The sequence below is a fragment of the Daktulosphaira vitifoliae genome, unplaced genomic scaffold, assembly GCF_025091365.1.
Source record: "Daktulosphaira vitifoliae isolate Bord-2020 unplaced genomic scaffold, ASM2509136v1 Scaffold_3, whole genome shotgun sequence".
In the NCBI taxonomy this organism is placed as follows: Eukaryota; Metazoa; Arthropoda; class Insecta; order Hemiptera; family Phylloxeridae; genus Daktulosphaira; species Daktulosphaira vitifoliae.
The window spans coordinates 5,595,133-5,613,347 of NW_026099574.1; the positions used below are offsets into that span (position 1 = coordinate 5,595,133).

The 18,215-nt window shown below is 28.8% G+C and overlaps 2 protein-coding genes across 3 annotated transcripts; both read left to right on the forward strand.

Moving 5' to 3' along the window:
• Positions 1-1,137: 1,137 nt before the first annotated feature.
• LOC126901090 (innexin inx1) lies at positions 1,138-9,435 on the forward strand. Its single transcript, XM_050677315.1, has 3 exons — positions 1,138-1,842; positions 8,098-8,450; positions 8,927-9,435. Exons 1-3 carry the CDS (start codon positions 1,336-1,338, stop codon positions 9,129-9,131), a joined length of 1,065 nt encoding a protein of 354 aa, XP_050533272.1. The 5' UTR covers positions 1,138-1,335; the 3' UTR covers positions 9,132-9,435.
• An 823-nt stretch (positions 9,436-10,258) lies between these two features.
• On the forward strand, positions 10,259-16,032 carry LOC126901082 (facilitated trehalose transporter Tret1-like). 2 transcript variants are annotated; one of them, XM_050677301.1, is made up of 7 exons: positions 10,259-10,298; positions 13,124-13,215; positions 13,289-13,430; positions 13,612-13,997; positions 14,068-14,418; positions 14,492-14,760; positions 15,629-16,032. In XM_050677301.1, the coding sequence occupies exons 1-7, from the start codon at positions 10,274-10,276 to the stop codon at positions 15,861-15,863; spliced, it is 1,500 nt and encodes a 499-aa protein (XP_050533258.1). In that variant the 5' UTR covers positions 10,259-10,273; the 3' UTR covers positions 15,864-16,032. The 2 variants fall into 2 exon arrangements, with proteins under 2 accessions (XP_050533258.1, XP_050533259.1); XM_050677302.1 differs by lacking the exon at positions 10,259-10,298 and adding an exon at positions 12,583-12,679 and having other exon boundaries at positions 15,629-16,031.
• The last annotated feature ends 2,183 nt before the right edge of the window (positions 16,033-18,215 follow it).

Consider the following 18,215-nt stretch of genomic DNA (forward strand, 5'->3'; position numbering starts at 1 on the left):
TAATTACAGTAATACGACGACAAAGCAAAATCGTAGGCCGAACGAGTGTCATTATATTGACACGGGTCGTAATCATTACAATTCAGTCAACGGCCAACACTGTTATGAGACAATTCGAGATGCCCCGACCGGATATTATAACCTTGTCGGAATCCCGTGAGTCGTCGACAGGAGTGTCTACTTGTATTGTTTTTATGGAGTCCAACGGTACAGAGTGATAAGAGAAGCTTGGAACATTATTTGAAAAATCGTGTTTTTTATGCGATTATTTCTTCGGGTTGCTACGATTTTTCAGAACATAAGGGTCGTTTATTGTTTTATAAACTGCGTGACTACGTTGTCATCAATCGGACAAGGTACACTGGTATTTATGAATGAGGGACGCGGTCGGATCGAGACGGTTACCTTGACGACACGCACGATGCAGAATCTTTACAAACATCGTTGTAGTAACTGCACTCAGCTGTGTGTCTATTCGATGGCTTTAGATGTGTTTCTTTTGTACATGTGTTTGTGCACTGTTAAACAAACGCTTATTGATGGAAAATGTATTTATATGAGAGACAATTTTAATGTTTAATCGTCTTTAATGGACGAGAACAAAGTATTTTCGGTAGTCAATTTAAGAATATATTAATTGTTTTTGAGTATTAATAATGGTTGAAACTAAAGTATTAATATATGTGACACGTCTGCTATTTAATTTTGACTCACGAATTTCCAAAACTTTGTGATCGAATGTTTTTCCATCAAAACGCTTGGCGCGCGCGCGCACATCGTTCACTTTATTTTTGGGGTATTTGCACCCTGCACCGTGTCCGTTGCAACGTTTAGTTTACGTTTTCCAGTTCCAGTGGTTTCCAAAGCGCTGGAAAACTGTGTTGCGGTATATATTTCATTTCGTCGAAAGTTAACATTTATGAAAGTGACGGATGAGTGATTTTGACAGACCGTGTTGGTCGACGGATAATGGCAACTATTGTTCTACCCTCGATGGTATCCGGTCTTGGGCCGCTATCGTCCGGTGATTGCTGTTGGCAGTACTGCAGGAGATCTTGCTCCACTATCCCGCGCGCGTGTTCACACTAAGGGGAGGACGGCAGTGGCAGTACGCTTTGGTAGTACGAGCGGTGGCAGGAGCCGCCACGGTAGAGAATTAGTAATAGTAGCAGCGGCGGCAGAAGTGGTAGTAGTGCACGCATCGTTGTTTCGTCGACAACAACAGTATCGTTATCCCTCGCGCGCGCGCTGTCGTTCGTAACTGCGACATCATCAGGGTTTGAGCACCGCGGTTCGGGTGCCATGATAATTTCGCCCGTATAAAAACCGCTCAGTATGCTGAAGCTGTTAGGCGGTCTCAAAGAGTTCATCAAGAGACAGGAAGTCACTACCGACGGCACCATTTTTCGGGTGCACGTCACCTTTACCACGGTGGTGTTACTCGCGTGCTCGCTAATGGTGACGGCCACACAATACGTCGGCAACCCAATACAGTGTATCGTAGACGGTTTGCCTACCAGGCCGGTGAACACGTACTGTTGGATAATGTCCACGTTCACCATGCCCGACGCTTTCCGTCGGCAACAGGGCGTAGGCGCGGCCCATCCTGGCGTAGGGCCCGAAGAAGGAGAGCCGGCCAAATACTATTCTTACTATCAGTGGGTGTGCTTTGTACTATTCTTTCAGGCCATGTTGTGCTATTTCCCAAAATGGGTATGGGACGCTCAAGAAGGGGGACTAATGACTACGCTGGTCATGGGCCTCCACTACGGTTTGGGAGAAGAAAAGGAAAAGGAGAAACGCAAGACTATTCTCATCCATTACTTACTTACTCATATTAAGGTCAGTACTAGAAAATAGATTTATATGCATTTATAAGTTTTGTTTAAGCCATTTGAAAAGGACCAAAAGTCGTGCAAAGTGTTGTTGAAGTATACAGTAGCGAAGAGATATTTTTCGTTTTAAAGGGAAATGTACCCCCCTAATCCTCAAACACTATAACCCTAATTAGATAACTTTATTAATTTGACAAGCCTATTCATAAAAATCCGTACTGGCTGTATTAACTGAACAAAATTTATAAATGCCTATACAATCGTACTTGACTTAGTACTCAATACAAATACTCATTTGAATTAAATTTTATATTGAATATTTGTACTTCGACCGTCAATAAAATTTATATTCTCTAATGGTTTTCATTTTGATTCATCAATGGACAGTTGCTAATAAGCCACTATGCTAATTAGAAACTGTTAAGTACAAACTCTGTCTGACATAATGTTATTTTTATAGTTTGGCTGAAATATAAATTAGTTAACACGTAAGTATATCCAATAGACACTCGGTAAATGACAAATATTGTTTGTGTTTTTAATATACGAGTATATTTTATAAAATGTCCATTGATACTCGTGAGTATGAGGATTGTTTGTTTGCGTCTGTACATGAAGTTCTCATGGCCGGAAAACGGGTTAACTGATACTGAGAATCCGAATGGAGAAAAACCAGTAAAGATCTTTCGATTGATGTGATTGTGAACGGATAGTTGTATATGAGTATGTACAGGGCGGGTTTTGTCCGTTTACCCGGAGGAGGCGGTATAATAATAATTCCGTTTCTAATTATTACAGTGGTGTACATGTGTATTAAAGAGAGTTATTGGTATTGTATCTAAAAAAAAACTTATGTAAAACAACCCGCGTCGGGGTGAGGGTTTTACCCTTTTTCTAATGTATGTCTTTAAAATGGATTTCTACATAAATCACTTTCATTTTTTATAGTTTATTAATTAAAAACATTTTCTAATATAAAATCACTCTTGAGGGTTAGTTGGAGTTATCATAAGTGACTGCGTGTAACTGAGGAATCAAGTATTTTAAAACATATTCTTTCTTTTCTATTCAGCAATTTACCAAAACCTGACATCCAGTTAAGTGTTTGGCAAATTTACAATCTTAGGACTCGCCTTACATTCAGTAAAATTCAACGTTCATGAGTCACGGAAATTAAACAATGGATTGAAGTTATATAACCCAAACAAAATGAGCTATGCGTGCAGTATTTTTTTGTAAAAAATATATCCAAAACAAGTGTTTGACTCGTGTCCTCGTAAGAATCTTTAAAGTACCGTTTGCTTAGGAAACGGTCCTAAAACACATCTGTCAGCGTTGTTAATATCATTGTTTACATCTAATTGTTCTTTGAATAGTTTTTTAAAAATATTTCTTTATTGCACTAGTCTACGTCAAATAAAAGCAACTATTGAAATATATTTACAATTACATTTCAGTTTATATCCGATTGTTATATTCTATTGTTTATTAATAGGGGAAATAAATCTTTTTCATTTTAACAGAAAATACTCGAAATTAGTGTCGTGTAGAAAATTCGCGAGTAAATTTTAATAAATAAAAATACTCGTGTCTCCAACCTTAGGTTTTTAAGGTTAAGTTTTGGTGTGTTCTCAGGAATATGTTAACAATATCGACATTGTTAATATAGAAGTTTTCATTTCATATGTTACTTATAAATGTATAAGAGTTTTTTTATGTATTTAAGAAATCAAGTGAAATATAAAAATATATGAATTTTCTTTTAAAAAAAGTGAAATCGAGTGATTACCCACATCGTTCTTTTCATTTTCGTCCAACTAAATTATAGTCTACATGGTATACACTAAGTACTAGGCCTGTGAAATCACATTTAACAATACCATGACGTGAGAATGCTGTTCTTACTTTTTGGGTATGTTATTAGTTTTGGACAATGGCAAGTTCGTTAAATTTATCAATTATTAATTAATATGAGTTTTACAAACACTTAAGTGCAACCTTTCGTGTCTGTCGAGTTTCAGAATTGAAAAGAGAATTTTCTGTTAGTATCGTGTGTAGGGGAACTGATTTAATTGAGTTCCTACTGAACCATTACACTATAACACAGTCCAATACTGTCGAAAGAATATTTTCTGGAATCGATTATTGTTGTTTAATATTCAATATCGAGTTATTTTTTGGTTGTTATCGAAAAAAACATGACGGATTTAGAGTATCTTTAGTTATTCATTTCATTATTTACTTTTCTAATGGCCAACTACACTAATTAAAGCATTGTCTCATAATGATAAATGTTAATCGACGACTGTTGTATGATTTTATTTTAATGACATGAAGTTATGTGTAGTGCGGGTTGATTCTTACAAAAAAATTAAATTAGATATCCGTGTGAACTACAAGCCTGTGGGTTAAATTATAATTAAAAGTGTTTTGTCGGTAGTCGCAGGTATATGTACAGCCATTGCCTACGCGTTGTTTTAATAATAATAATTGTTATTAACTCGCATCGCAACGGCCGACTACGTTTAACCAGACGAAAATTAAAAAATCGGTGGGATACATTCGAAAATGGCGTCAGGAGATTTGTGTCAAATGTCGCACGTTGTAATCCGATGGAACCAAACGCGAAATGTCTCGGTCGCGTTGCGCTCTGAAATCGTTGTGTAATGTACAGGTGTGTCTTGTACAGTCTCCTCAGAGTGGAATTCGTTTCGGATCCGATCAAGTATACCGCGTTGGTCGGCTCGTGGAAGTACCGCGAGCAGTTGAGACCCACCAAACTGTATTAGTGTAGACAAAAAACACACAATGGCTACTAAAAAAAAGGCGGACAGTTACTTTGCCGTCTGGACGGTTCTGTGTACCGTTTGATTTATTTTCTTTTCGTATTGATTGCCAAACGCGACAAACGGAAGCGTCGAAAAACGTCAATGGAGAAAGTACAAGTATTTCATAAAAGCGTCGTGTCCGGCATATTTTTTTGTTTCGCCCATAAGAACCTTTTTAGGTCTAGGAAAATGTCGGTTAATTAATTATTCAACACTGTTTAAATCCATCGAACGGCGTTTTGTACGAGCAATATAAACTCTATGTGTGTTTTTCAACTCTTTTAGAACATGTTGACTGTGCGATTATCAATCGGTACATAGTATTTTTTGTTATTAGTTATTACAAATAACTAGTTTATCATAACCTGATAACTTACTTTATACTTATAAATTTTTATCTAAAATCAGTATACGTCATTTATTTTGCAAGCTTGGATTATTCTATACATTTTGTAATTACTTTTAAATTTAAATCTTGGATATTTTATAAATGAGTTATTACTGCATTTAATACCAGGTGATTTAACATGTGCCAGGATTTTATTCAATAGATTGTTAACGATTTCACGAATTTAGAAACCATTGATTATGATATTTTCTTAAGTATTAAGATCCATTGACTGTTTCCGAAAATTTAGTTAAAGTTTGGAAACGCGTGTGATCATTCTTATTAACGATGTCATGCAACGCACTGAGTATTTGCTTTTATTTGTTTACATAATGTTAAAAAATCATTAACTGTGTGAATTATACTATTATGACTGGTCATAGCGAATGCATTTTTTTATCTTACCGAATACTTGTGTGAGTTATCGAATCAATTAACGAATTTTAATAAATAACAGCTATTAATTAAATTCCAGGGAACATGAATGACTGACAAGATTTAATATTATTTTTAAACAAAAGAATTGTTATCATTTAAATTAATTTTTTAGGAATTCAAGTTTTACATTTTTAATAATAAAATCAATGTTTTCTTAAACATACTAAGTCATTAGATGGTAAACATTAGACGATATGTGGTTATGGTGTTTAATTTTTTATCTGTTATGACTGTAAATTAACGTCTATTTGATATTAAATAAAACACCAGTAACCTGGGCTCGTTAATTTTAGCATTTGTATATATTTTTTAGAGGCCCTAGGAATGTCTGCGTAAACTGTAAATTTGTTTTAGGGAACTAATAAGCGAAACACAAAATTTTATGTTGTACATATTTGCATAATTCGAAGCAAAGTGCTATTTTGTGTTTTTCACACAATTTTTTTACCTTAATAGAGAAAAGATTCTGAATGTTCAAATATATTATATTTATTTTTATAGCTATTATAACAAGAACAAATTCCGAGTGTACATATCCTACTATGGAGGTTACTATGAAAGTCACCTGAATATAATCTGTTTTTATTGATAATTTTAATGATACAAGTGTAGTCTTTTGTAAATGATTAAACTAAATTGCAAAAGTTTTCATTAAGTAAAATTTATTTTTCATATTTTGATTTTTTGTTGCAATATTGTATATATTAAATAACATTATTATGTACTTATTATAGCGCTTTAAATAACACTTTTTATTTTTATAAATTTTGAGCCCTATACATAACTATGAACAAAAAACACGAGAATTTTAATAATATAATATATTATATTATATAAACATATTATGTTTTACGTTGCCTATAAAATCAACAATTTGTCAAAGAAAATAATTTTTAAAAAATATTTTCCTGGCAGTAGTGTCTTCTAAAAATTAGATATATTTTAAGAGGTGTACGCGGTACAATGTATAATGTTCATGTATTGTTAAGTCTGAATTAAAAAAAATATAAATTAGTTATTGAATATTAAATAAAATAAAGATTATGAAATTCACTAAAATATTTAATATAATTTTTTAACAGTTTACTTTGTAAAAGCAGAAATAGTAAAATTAAAAAATATAATTTATTTAAAAATTTGTTTATACGGACTAAAGTAGCACTAACAACAAATACTATAAGAGTACTAAATTTTGGTTTTACTCCCGTTAAAGTGAAAATCTGTAACTTTAATATACAAAAAATGCAAACTTATGTGTTAACATTGAAAATCATTTAAATAACCATATCATTTTATATATAAGTGAACTGTTTCTCTTTGTAAAGGTGCGTTTATAAAGTTAAAGCAATGTATATTACATTAACCTTTATATGCGTTGCATTATTTATTATAACCTTGTAATCTATTAAAATTATTTTCTCTGCTTGTCGAATAGGACTTATTCAGTGCATGTAGTGAGCTGCTATGAGTTTTTTTATAAAAATAATTGACAACATATAAAATTGCCCAGAAAATATTTAAAAGCAACCAAGGGCGATTTTTTTTTTTTATAACCTAGAGTTTTGGGATCTTAATAAAAAACATTTTTCTATTGTCCTTGAATATTTTGCATACTCATTTGAATTTAGTAAAAAAAATCAGTGTTCATTACAAAACATGAAACATAACCCCTTTTTGAATTTATAAGACTAATGCGGGTAGTTTAACAAATCCTATTATTCATGTCAGTCTAGACTTTTTAAAATTTTTAGAATTTTAAGAGATCTGCAAGGTTTTTTTACGAACGTATTCAGTTCGCATTATTTGTTTCCTGTTTTTTATGGTATTTAGAAATGTGCTATGGTTACTATTTTTCAGCGTTTGTCGGGACTGCTTTTTTAATAATTTCAATTCACACATGATGTAAACGATCTACATTTTTCCATCCACTCCAAGTGCCTGAAAATAAATTATTTTCCCGCTAATTTTTATTTAAAAGAACTAAAAATAACTAACTGTATGATTTTTGACTAGGTTAACATTCTAACTATTATTACTATTTTAATATTTAATAGTTATCTAAATTTTTTATCACACTGTAATTTTTCAACAATATTCTATTTGATAAAGTAATTATTCTTTGGACGTACTAAACTCAATGCGTTTAAATGACGTTCTACGGACTAGAATGTCTTTAGTGTTAATGTGTACCTTAAGGGAGATTTACTCGTGACCCATTGAGTTTAGACCATTAAGCTCGTTTGTTACAATTAATCAGGAAATGCGTTAAACTGTATTAAGGCGATTAGATTAACTTTATATGATAGTTATCGTAGCAATTAAATTTCAAATAAATTCTCGTGCTCTTAAAAAATATTATTACAAACTCATATCTTTTGAATTGCTAATGATTTAGCATGACTACTAAGTGTAACTTTGCAAACATTTATTGTGATTAAAGAATAGTAATATGTACTAGTTATTGTGTAAATAATTTAGGAATCGATTAAAAATTTAGTAAATTCGCTGGATTACTGAAAAGTGCGCTTAGTGAGCGCACTTTATCAATTAATAAATAAAATGATGTGCTTATAAATATTGTAAAGTAATATCAGTATTATTTTTTTAGAAACACACATGGTACGCCGCTAAGTATTGGCTATGCGAATTTTTGTGTTTCATCAACATAGTGCTGCAGATCTATTGGATGAATAAATTTTTCGGCGGAGAGTTTCTCACCTATGGGCTCAGAGTGATAGGCTTATCAGGTGAACACCAAGACGACCGAATCGACCCCATGGTTTTTATATTTCCTAGGGTGACCAAGTGCACGTTCCACAAATTCGGTCCATCTGGAACTGTACAGAAGCACGATTCACTGTGTATATTGCCACTGAACATCGTCAACGAGAAAACCTATATATTCATATGGTTTTGGTTTTTGTTGCTTCTTGCCGCTCTGGTCTTGCTCGTTGTTCACAGGTAATTTATGAAATTCGTGTACACCAATATTAATTTAGATTAGACGTCTCCATTGTCAATATGTACTCGACTTGTGGTACGTGACTATGCACACGGTGTATAACCCATTGAAGTGTAGCACACTATATTCATTGGGAAACGCTATCCCTATGAATAGCAGCTACCATATGTACCGTTGTATAGAAAAAACAGGAAGTGAAATTGAGAGCAAGTGATCGCGCATAAAATACCAAAAGGGATTAATAATGTTACTTAGGAATGGTTTAAAATAACATAGGGAAATAATCTGTGGAATTAAAAATTAAATAACTGCTCAACGATGAAATATCAAATAAGAGTCATTACAGATAAAATATTTCCTGTAATAAGTGATCTTTAGATGGTTAGTTTGATCGAACCGTTGGCGGAGATTTTTCGGTTGGATGCGTTTTTAAGCGTAAGAAAATTAACCTGTATATATTTTTTTTTTTTTTCAGAATTCTATTACTGTACAATAAGAATGTAAGGAAAAACGCTTTGAGGTATCGCCACTACAGGCTAATAAATGATGACGTGGCCAAAGCTGTAACGAACAAAGTATCCATCGGTGATTGGTGGGTCCTGTACATGTTGGGCAAGAATTTGGATCCATTAATATACAGGGACGTGATACGTGAAATAGCTAAAAAAGCAGATCTTTAGTGACTACATAATTCGAGTCACTAGTCTTAAGTTGACCATTTCAGTCGTATGGTAATTGTTGGGCATAAGTTCATCCTCATAAACATTGGATTTATATTTATATACTATTATGTACATATCACTTTATTACATTTGAATAATTGGTATGAATAATTTTTGTACACGTTTTGTAGAATTAGAAAAATTATTCAAAATAAATTATTATATTTCATGTAAAAAAAATAAAATAAAACAAATTTTGTAATGTTACAAGTATTTTATTAACTTTATACATTAAATAAATATGTACTAAAAGTTTTTTAAATGGTTGTTATTTTGTGTGCTTTGAGTTTTTAGAACAAACTCATTGATATCTAATGTGTTTGTTTAACTTATCAACGTAACTAGATTAATTTTTCTCATGTATTTAATCATATTTTTTATATATATTTTAAACATTGTATTGATCGCCATTGATAAAATATAATGTTGAGGGGTACATGATCTTCAATAATTATTAAAAAAAACTAATAAATATTCAAACCAACATCTTTTTAAAAATACATTTATTTTCATAAATAATCAATGATTTAGTATCACTATCATTTTTTAATTGTATAGTTGCAGCCCGCCTATTATTATTTTGGTAAATTTTTATTTTACTTTTTAATTGTCAATTTATATGTTACCTTGTCCAACCTATTTTCTTTTTAGTTGATTAGCTTCAGAGTATACAATTGTACATGTATATAGTATCTATGTGATTAGTTGAGAAACAAATGTTAATATAAGGGTATACTAATTTGTTACTTAACTTTAAGGTCTACCAATTAAATTGCAATTAAAAAAATATTAATCAAGAATCTAATTTTAAAGACAAATGGATAGTAAAGAAAATGCAGCCTTCTCAAGTATTTATTAGTTGATTTTCAACACATCAAAGTATTACTATAGTACTTTATTAGACTAGTATATGTATTGTATTGTGTGAACGAATTATGAAGTGACTATGGTCATCATAGTGATTTTGCTCAATTTTTCGTAAGTCGTTATTTGAACGGTTCAGCAATATTCAGAAACTCAATGTTTCTTTTTTAAGATCATATTTTTGTATTAAGTTTAGTATTTTCGATTTTATAGTTGATGTTGTTAAAGAATATTTTATGCGAATCAGTTTTCCATTATTAAGTAAGTGTGTTTTTTTACGTAGATTAACTTTATTTTTATAATTTATTAGTTACTGGAGAAGAGGATAGTTCGGTGTACACATTAGGGATGCACACCAAACTTGGAAAAAAAATTAGATTGAAAACTATGGCTAACCTATAATTATATACAAAAAGTAATTTCCTCACAAAACCTACAATGACGTTTTCTTGTTCATCTAGTGTGGCCTCGAATGAATATTTAAATAAGGTGTACAGTACCGATTCTAATCTTACTTGAGGGCACAATTATATCAATTCAATTTTTGGTCGATCAAAATATAGTCGGGTAAAAAAGTAATTTAGCCTTGGGCTTTTAGTACGCTCCAGACAAAATATTTTATTTATCACCAAGAGCAATTAAATGTTTAAACTCGCATTTCAAAAAACAAATAACATGTTGACGAGTTAAATGATCAATTTACCTGTTTAAACTCCATTTACGATAGTAAATTAAACAATTGTATATGTGTAGAATATTCAAAGAAATGTTTAAGCTTGCCCTTAAGGTGTTCAATTACTGTGTAATAAGCAATTTTTTTACAAGTTTTTTAATGAAAAAATAGGAAAGAATAAGTTATTTTTAATCAAGAAATGTTTAATGAAATAAATTTATACAATTTTAAGGAAAATTTGAAGTAGTAGATTGTAAGTTAAATTCGTAATTAACCAGCCTAACTTGAACAAGAACCCTGAGGAAAGTCCACCATGGGCTAAGGCAACCCAAAGGCAAAATCGAAGCACCGTGAATTTCGCATCTTATGTCAGGGGAGAAAGGTTATATGATTAACAGTTAGAGACTAACATAACAGTTATTAAAATTTACTACATATTATAAATTGTTTTGTAATGAACAAAAAATAAATAAAATAACAATGATAAATAAAACTAAAAGAGTCAAAATTAAATGAAATTAACGAATAAATAGAATATTAATTTACAATTTACGTATATTTATATTGTATATTTTTTTATAGATTGTAAAATGTTAAATATAAAATCATCCCAATTAATATCAAAAATAATTTAATTTAGGAGAATTGGATACAATTAATCTTCATAGTATATATATTTTATAAATAGTCACACTTTAAAGGTAGTCATTGAATTTTAAAACATATTATTAGACTAATCACATTATTTTTTCATGTACTTAGTATCACATTTAGCAACATTCTGTAATATCTCGTATATTTTCTAATTGACTAGAGCAATATCACATAATGTTATATGTATACATAATTGTTTCGTTTGTCTTAGTCAGACTACAGCTATTATTTCATGAAAATTAACTGGATAAAATTTTTTACAAAAAACTATATTAAATTTCAATGACATTAGCATAATGACCGAGGGTCAATTTGACATATCAATAATACAAAATAATAAAATAGGGGAAGCATGAGCATAACTGGTCCAACGCATATGTCCGGGTATAATTGATATCTTACCGACGTCAATGAGTATCCTCTTCATATATGTAGAAGACCCAATGAGATGTTCACAATATACACCCTGACTACATCCGAGAAATTGTTAGCTCGTGTAAAAGGGGAAAAAAAGAATGAAAAAAATTTATGAGGTTTGAGCATTACTCGTCACATACAATTTATTGTTAACCTGTACATAGTCATTAACTATTACTTACTAATAAAGCTTGATATCATATGGGAGAGGGTAGTTTACAGTATGACCATAGCGTTGGTTGACAGTTGACAGATGAAGTATTTAGGAAAAGGGAAACATAGGTGGTAAGACAATTCTTTAATATAATAAATAAACACTACGCGCACTTTTTGAATATAGTTACCCGTGACGTTATATACACCATAATTTTATTACGTTACAAATTTAAAAAGTACCTTATTATAGTAGTAAAATTTATCAATTTTTCATTTCCAATTTAAAAAAAATTATTTTTTTAAAAAAAAAAAGTATATTATTGATAGATATAACATAATCAGTAAATTAAAACATAAACAATATAAAGAGTTCCGTAAAAAGAAAAAAAAATGTGTTAATAATTATTAAAAAAAAATTTTATGTTTTAAAACAAAAAAAAGGTTTTTCTTTGGGCAAAATTCGAGGAAAAATAGAAATGAAAATGAAATGTATTTCATAAATTATATGATAATTTAAAAACAAGTATTTTGCTATTTATGATTTGATATGGTTAATTAATGCAGTGCACTGGGTCTGGGGCGGAGTCTCAGCTAAGCGATGCCTAGAAACTTGATATATTTTATTAGACGAATTACATGTCTATTACTTTTAAATATTTATAAACGTATTCTATTTTATTAGCAGAAAGAAAAAAATTGATTCATTAGAACGCTTTCCAAACATTACTACAGATCAATAAATGTACACTATTACATTAAGATCATTTTTATCATGACATTTTGATATTTATTAAATTATTTCATAATTAATCATTTTCATACAATTTATAATTACCAATGAGAATAATATCAGCTTTCAATTATAATCTTTATCAAATGATAGTTTCTCAACACTGCTTAGAATTTATCGAATTAATTTTAATTATCATTAATATTTTAATATTTAAACATCAGCTTGTTTAATCACTCGAATATATTATAACTTATAAGAGATTCGTGTTATAATTCTGTTGTAATAGTTATTATTACCATTGGTAATTTATCCCATTAATTTTGATCATATCATTTAAAATTGTGTTAGTTTAAATTGTGGTACATTCTAATGAAGAACCTCGCGGCTAGGCATTTTTTATCAATTAGAGTATTCTTTTAAAATTATATTGATTAAAAAATATTGTTATTTTAGTGCTACGCCGTTACATTATTCCATTAATAATTATGGAAAAAATAAACATTCAACCAGTGAAAAATTATGGCATAAAAGCCACTGTGGCTCAAGTATGAATATTTATACTAAAAATACTTTGTATTTTGAAAAAAAATGATTTTTAACTGATCACTTTCAATGTAGACTTTGGCTACCGTTGCTCAAAGTTTTTTGCTCATTGGCTTGGGTATGGAATTAACTGTATCAACGTTGGTTATTGGAGATTTAAGAAGTAGTTCACCACAGTCTGGTTTTTCAATGACACAGAATGAAGCTTCGTGGTATGGTGAGTGATTTTAATTAATTTTAGTTTAATTAAAATATTTCTGAGATTTTAATTTATTATTATATTTTATTAAGAGTTTAAAAAATACGAGAAAATATTCAAACCGCATGTACTGTAGTTGGTATTATTATTCATGTTTTAAAACCTTAGTTTGAAAATTGTCATTGTTTATTGTTTTTAGGAAGTATCTTATTTATATTTCACCCAATCGGCAGTGTAATGTCGGGCTTTTTACAAGAACGCTTTGGTAGAAAACGGTGTATGATTTTAGCCAACGTTCCTAGTATATTGGGTTGGATATTGTTGTACTACACAAACTCTATCACGATGCTTTACGTCTCTACGATATCTATGGGAATGAGTATAGGTTTCAGTGAAGCCCCTATAATATCATACGTTGGAGAAGTCACTGAACCCAGGCTCAGGGGGTCCATGGCGTCCATAGCGAGTATGTCATCTATGATCGGCATGCTGTTGATTTCTATATTGGGATCCATGTATCATTGGAGGATTGTGGCCCTGCTTAGTATAATAAGCCCTGTGGCATGCATGTGCTTTATCGCTTGTGTAAGTATACAAACTATCAGTTTCACCTATTGTAAAAACTATGCAAACTTAATAAATATTTGTTAAATAGATTCCTGAATCTCCAATGTGGCTAATAGCCAAAGGTAGAAATGAAGAAGCCGAAAAATGCTTATGTTGGCTAAGAGGATGGGTTGAACCTAATGTTGTAAAATCCGAATTCCACGAGCTTATTCATTATAATGAGGTGTCCGGTGCTTTGCAAGGAGATAGTACTTCTCGCAAAAGTTCCAGCATATTACAATATTTAGCATTATTTAAAGATCCTTTAGTTTACAGGCCATTGAGATTAGTTATGCTCTTTTTCTTCTTCTCATTCATTCTCTGTTTAATACCCTGTCGACCTTTTCTTTATATAATTTTAGAAAGAGTTGGTATTTTTGATTACCACGATCTCATTTTGGTATTTATGTTATTTATTAATAATTTAACGATAAATTCAAAAGTATACTAACACCATTTGTTTTCTTGTTTAGGTGTTATTATCTGTGCTACAAATAATGGCATGCATAATAACCATATTGACGGTAAATCGGTTGGGAAAAAGATTTTTGACGTTGTTTTCGTTTGCAACAAATACATTTTTATTATTTGCTTTTGGTGGTTATCTGATAGCTTTAAATAATAATTTAATCAGTTCAACTCGTTGGATCCCATTATTGATTATTAGCAGCATTTTCTTTTTTGGAGCTTATGGACTTTCATCTATGCCATGGATTTTATTAAGTGAAATATATTCCAATGAGTAAGTGTATTTTGTGATAATATTGAATAAAAATTACTTTATTAAAGTTGGTAGTGTTTATATAGGGTGTTCAGTAAGTAAGGAAACGGGTTTATTTTGTTTTCATTGTTTGTAACAATTGACCTGTTTTTTTTTTACTTACTGAACATTCTGTATACAAATAGTTAATATCATGAGGTTAATATTAATAAAAGCTAAATATATATATAATTTAAAACATAAATGATAAAATTAGGAATTTATTTTCAAAAAAAAAAAGAATCGTCAAATAAAAAAATTTCTAAAAATTTAAAAATTAATAAAATTTTTGTAGCAACACATCTACTTAGACCTAATAGCTAAAATTTCTGTAAAAAGAAAAAAAAAATACTAAATTTGACGGGAAAACCTATTGGTAATGTGTTACTAGGGGTTTGTACCACGAATTTTCGTCCTGGGCGTCAATGTGTCTTGAGTGATGATGGTAATAACATCAACTTTTACTTTTAGATTTTGTATCAGTTATCTAAATACTTTAATGCTATTTTTAAGTGTATTTTTTGTAATTTTAAGATTCGTTATCACTAATATTTTTCATTTTTCATCAACGTTTTTTAATTTTTATCTAAAAAGGGTTAAAGCGCTAGGTAGCCTAATTCTAAACTGCTGCGTTTTTTACAATCGTTTAAAGTAATGTAATCAATGAGACGCTTTAACAGATTATCCAACTATCACGTAAAGTTAACATTAGTTTTTAGTCTTAAATATATTCATTAAAATGAAATTATCATTGTTAAAATTTTCATTAATAACATGTTGAAAAGTATTTAACATTATTTGATTCATATTTTTATTTAACTGTTAAAATTATTAATTTTTATTTTTTTAGGAGTCGAGGTGTCGCAACTGGAGTGTCTGCAGCTTTGTCATATTTACTTATATTTATATTGACTAAATCTTATTTACCAGTTGAATCTCTTCTTACATTGGAGTACTCAATTATTTTATTTGCTGTAATTGGAGTATTTGGAGCACTTTACTCGTATTATTACTTGCCAGAAACTGAAAATAAAACTTTCTTGGAGATAGAAGAATTTTTCGCATTAAATAAGAGAGTGCATTGATATAGCATAATAATACTTATAATATTGTAAATACTTCAAATTATGTTTTTTATACCAATAATTTATTGTAATTTTAAGAAATGCTATATTTTAAACATAGAATTTAATGACTAGTAGAAAATAAATGATCTCTATAAAGAAATATTTAAGTTAAGTAAATTTGCAAGATAAAATATATATGATTTTAAATTATAAAATACTTAAGTTATTTCAATTTTGTTTTTTTTTCAATCGTAATTTAATTAATACAGTGTTGATTGTAATATAATCAATAATATAATATACAAATATATAATATACATGCAATAACACTATAACAAACAAAATAAGGAAATATTAAAAAAATAAGAAAATCAGCACAACAAAACAATTTCTATTGTTATTATTATATATTTTTAGTTACAAAAGAAATTTTTTTCAAAATTTGATCTTTTTCTTCTTAAAATATCATTTCCACAAAATAAATTAAATTTTTTTTTTGAAATCGCAATGAAAAATAAATAAAAACCTTCATTATTAAATTAGAAATATGATTCCATCATCATAATAACGGACAAATTTAGTTAAAAATAATTAGATGTTATTTAACGAAATTATAAAAAAAAACATGTTTATTTTTATTTATTTTAACACAGTTTTATACAAAAGTGTAACAAATTAATAATTGTTTTTATTTGATATTGTTAATCTAGTTATCGTTTGTATAAAACGTACAAATATTGACCTTTGATTTTGGAGATTATGAATGAAAATTATTTTTTTTTAATAAAAACGTTGTGTTTTAAAAACTACTGTATACCAAAAGATATAAGGCATGGATTAAAGTAATTCAGATTAATATAAATCAAAAGGTCAAGGAATTGTTGGATAAAAAGAACATTGCAAGTAAAGGCTTGTAATAAATAATAAATTTGTAACATACCATTTTTAAATTAATATTAAAAGTTAAGTTTAAAATTAAATAAATGAAACACTATTCTAGATAATTGAACTATTTCAAAACTTTAATGAATTTATGATATTTTTATATTGTTATAATATTTATTATTAAACATTAATATTAAATAACAAAATAATATTAAGTTATGGATCATTAAAATGTCTTTATTATTATAATGTATAATTAATAATTATAGATTGTTAAACTTAAAATTTCAAGAACACCGTTTCATTAGTTTAGTTATAAAATTTGCATAAATAATAATTAAATGTATATATTTGTACACTTTTATTAAATCTAGTGTTCTATTTGATATAGTGATATGGAATCAGTAGCGTATTCAGACTGAGAGCTAATATTTTAAGTAAATAAGTCACTAAAAGTTATTTCTTTATTACATTCTCCTCCTATTGAAAAATCCTGGATACGTCACTGTTTGAAATGTTTTCTCACTAATAAAAAACAATTGATTACAATTAAACAAAATACCTGATTATCACTATAGTATCTTTATTGAGTTAATTAATTCGAATTATATCAATAAAAATTAAAACACTGATAATGGTACAGAATTATTACTAATTATTTTATAATGTTATGATTAATTACTAATAATTTTTTTTATAATCCCGACAATACAATATAAGAACTAATTATTGTGAATTTAACACTATCAGACTCAATAACTAATGTACTGATAAAATTTGTATAGTTATTTAGCTTTGGAGCATTCGAACAGACTTAAGGATAATAGAAAAACTCGGTCGGTAGATCTGATTTCTACCTAAAAATTATTATAAAAGTCAAGGTTGAGGTTTGAATAGTTATTAAGTTAAAATTAAGTCTAAACACTAAGTTAAATTAATTAAATTAAACAACTCGTTATTGACATTATTATTTTTAAATTAGTATAAATTTATAATTTAAATATATGAATAATTTTTTTAATAATTTATGTTGACTTAATAATATTTTGTAAATATTTTTTTTAAACAAATTTAATTTTTATAATCTTTGGGCAAATATTAATTTAATTATTTTTTAGACGCTGGATTATATAATTATTTGAATGTTTGTCATATTGAAATTATTTTACTTAAAGTTATATTCTACATTGAAATTTTGTTTTGTTGTTTTAAACATTTTACGCTAACGTTTGTTGGCTTATTGTAAACGATGTTGGCTTTAATGTTCTAATAACCTAATTATATATTTTTGTTCTATTGATTAAAAACATTATTATATTTTTTAACTTTAATATACGTTTATTTTTAAATATTCAATGTTTACTTAAGTATTTAAGAAAATATTAAGTATCTAATTTTTTTTCGGGTTAATAAAAATTAATAATTACTTAGTTGGTTTTCAATTACACTAATGAAAATTACAAACATTTTCATATTGGTAAATCT

Excerpts from the sequence above, each read along its gene's own strand:
- LOC126901082 (XM_050677301.1), top strand. The coding sequence starts at position 10,274 with ATGCGAATCAGTTTTCCATTATTAA. Across the intron at positions 13,216-13,288 it reads TAAAAGCCACTGTGGCTCAA|ACTTTGGCTACCGTTGCTCA; the intron begins GTATGAATATTT and ends CTTTCAATGTAG. Across the intron at positions 13,998-14,067 it reads GCATGTGCTTTATCGCTTGT|ATTCCTGAATCTCCAATGTG; the intron begins GTAAGTATACAA and ends TTTGTTAAATAG.
- LOC126901090 (XM_050677315.1), top strand. The coding sequence starts at position 1,336 with ATGCTGAAGCTGTTAGGCGGTCTCAAAGAGTTCATCAAGAGACAGGAA. Across the intron at positions 1,843-8,097 it reads ACTTACTTACTCATATTAAG|AAACACACATGGTACGCCGC; the intron begins GTCAGTACTAGA and ends TTATTTTTTTAG. Across the intron at positions 8,451-8,926 it reads GTCTTGCTCGTTGTTCACAG|AATTCTATTACTGTACAATA; the intron begins GTAATTTATGAA and ends TTTTTTTTTCAG.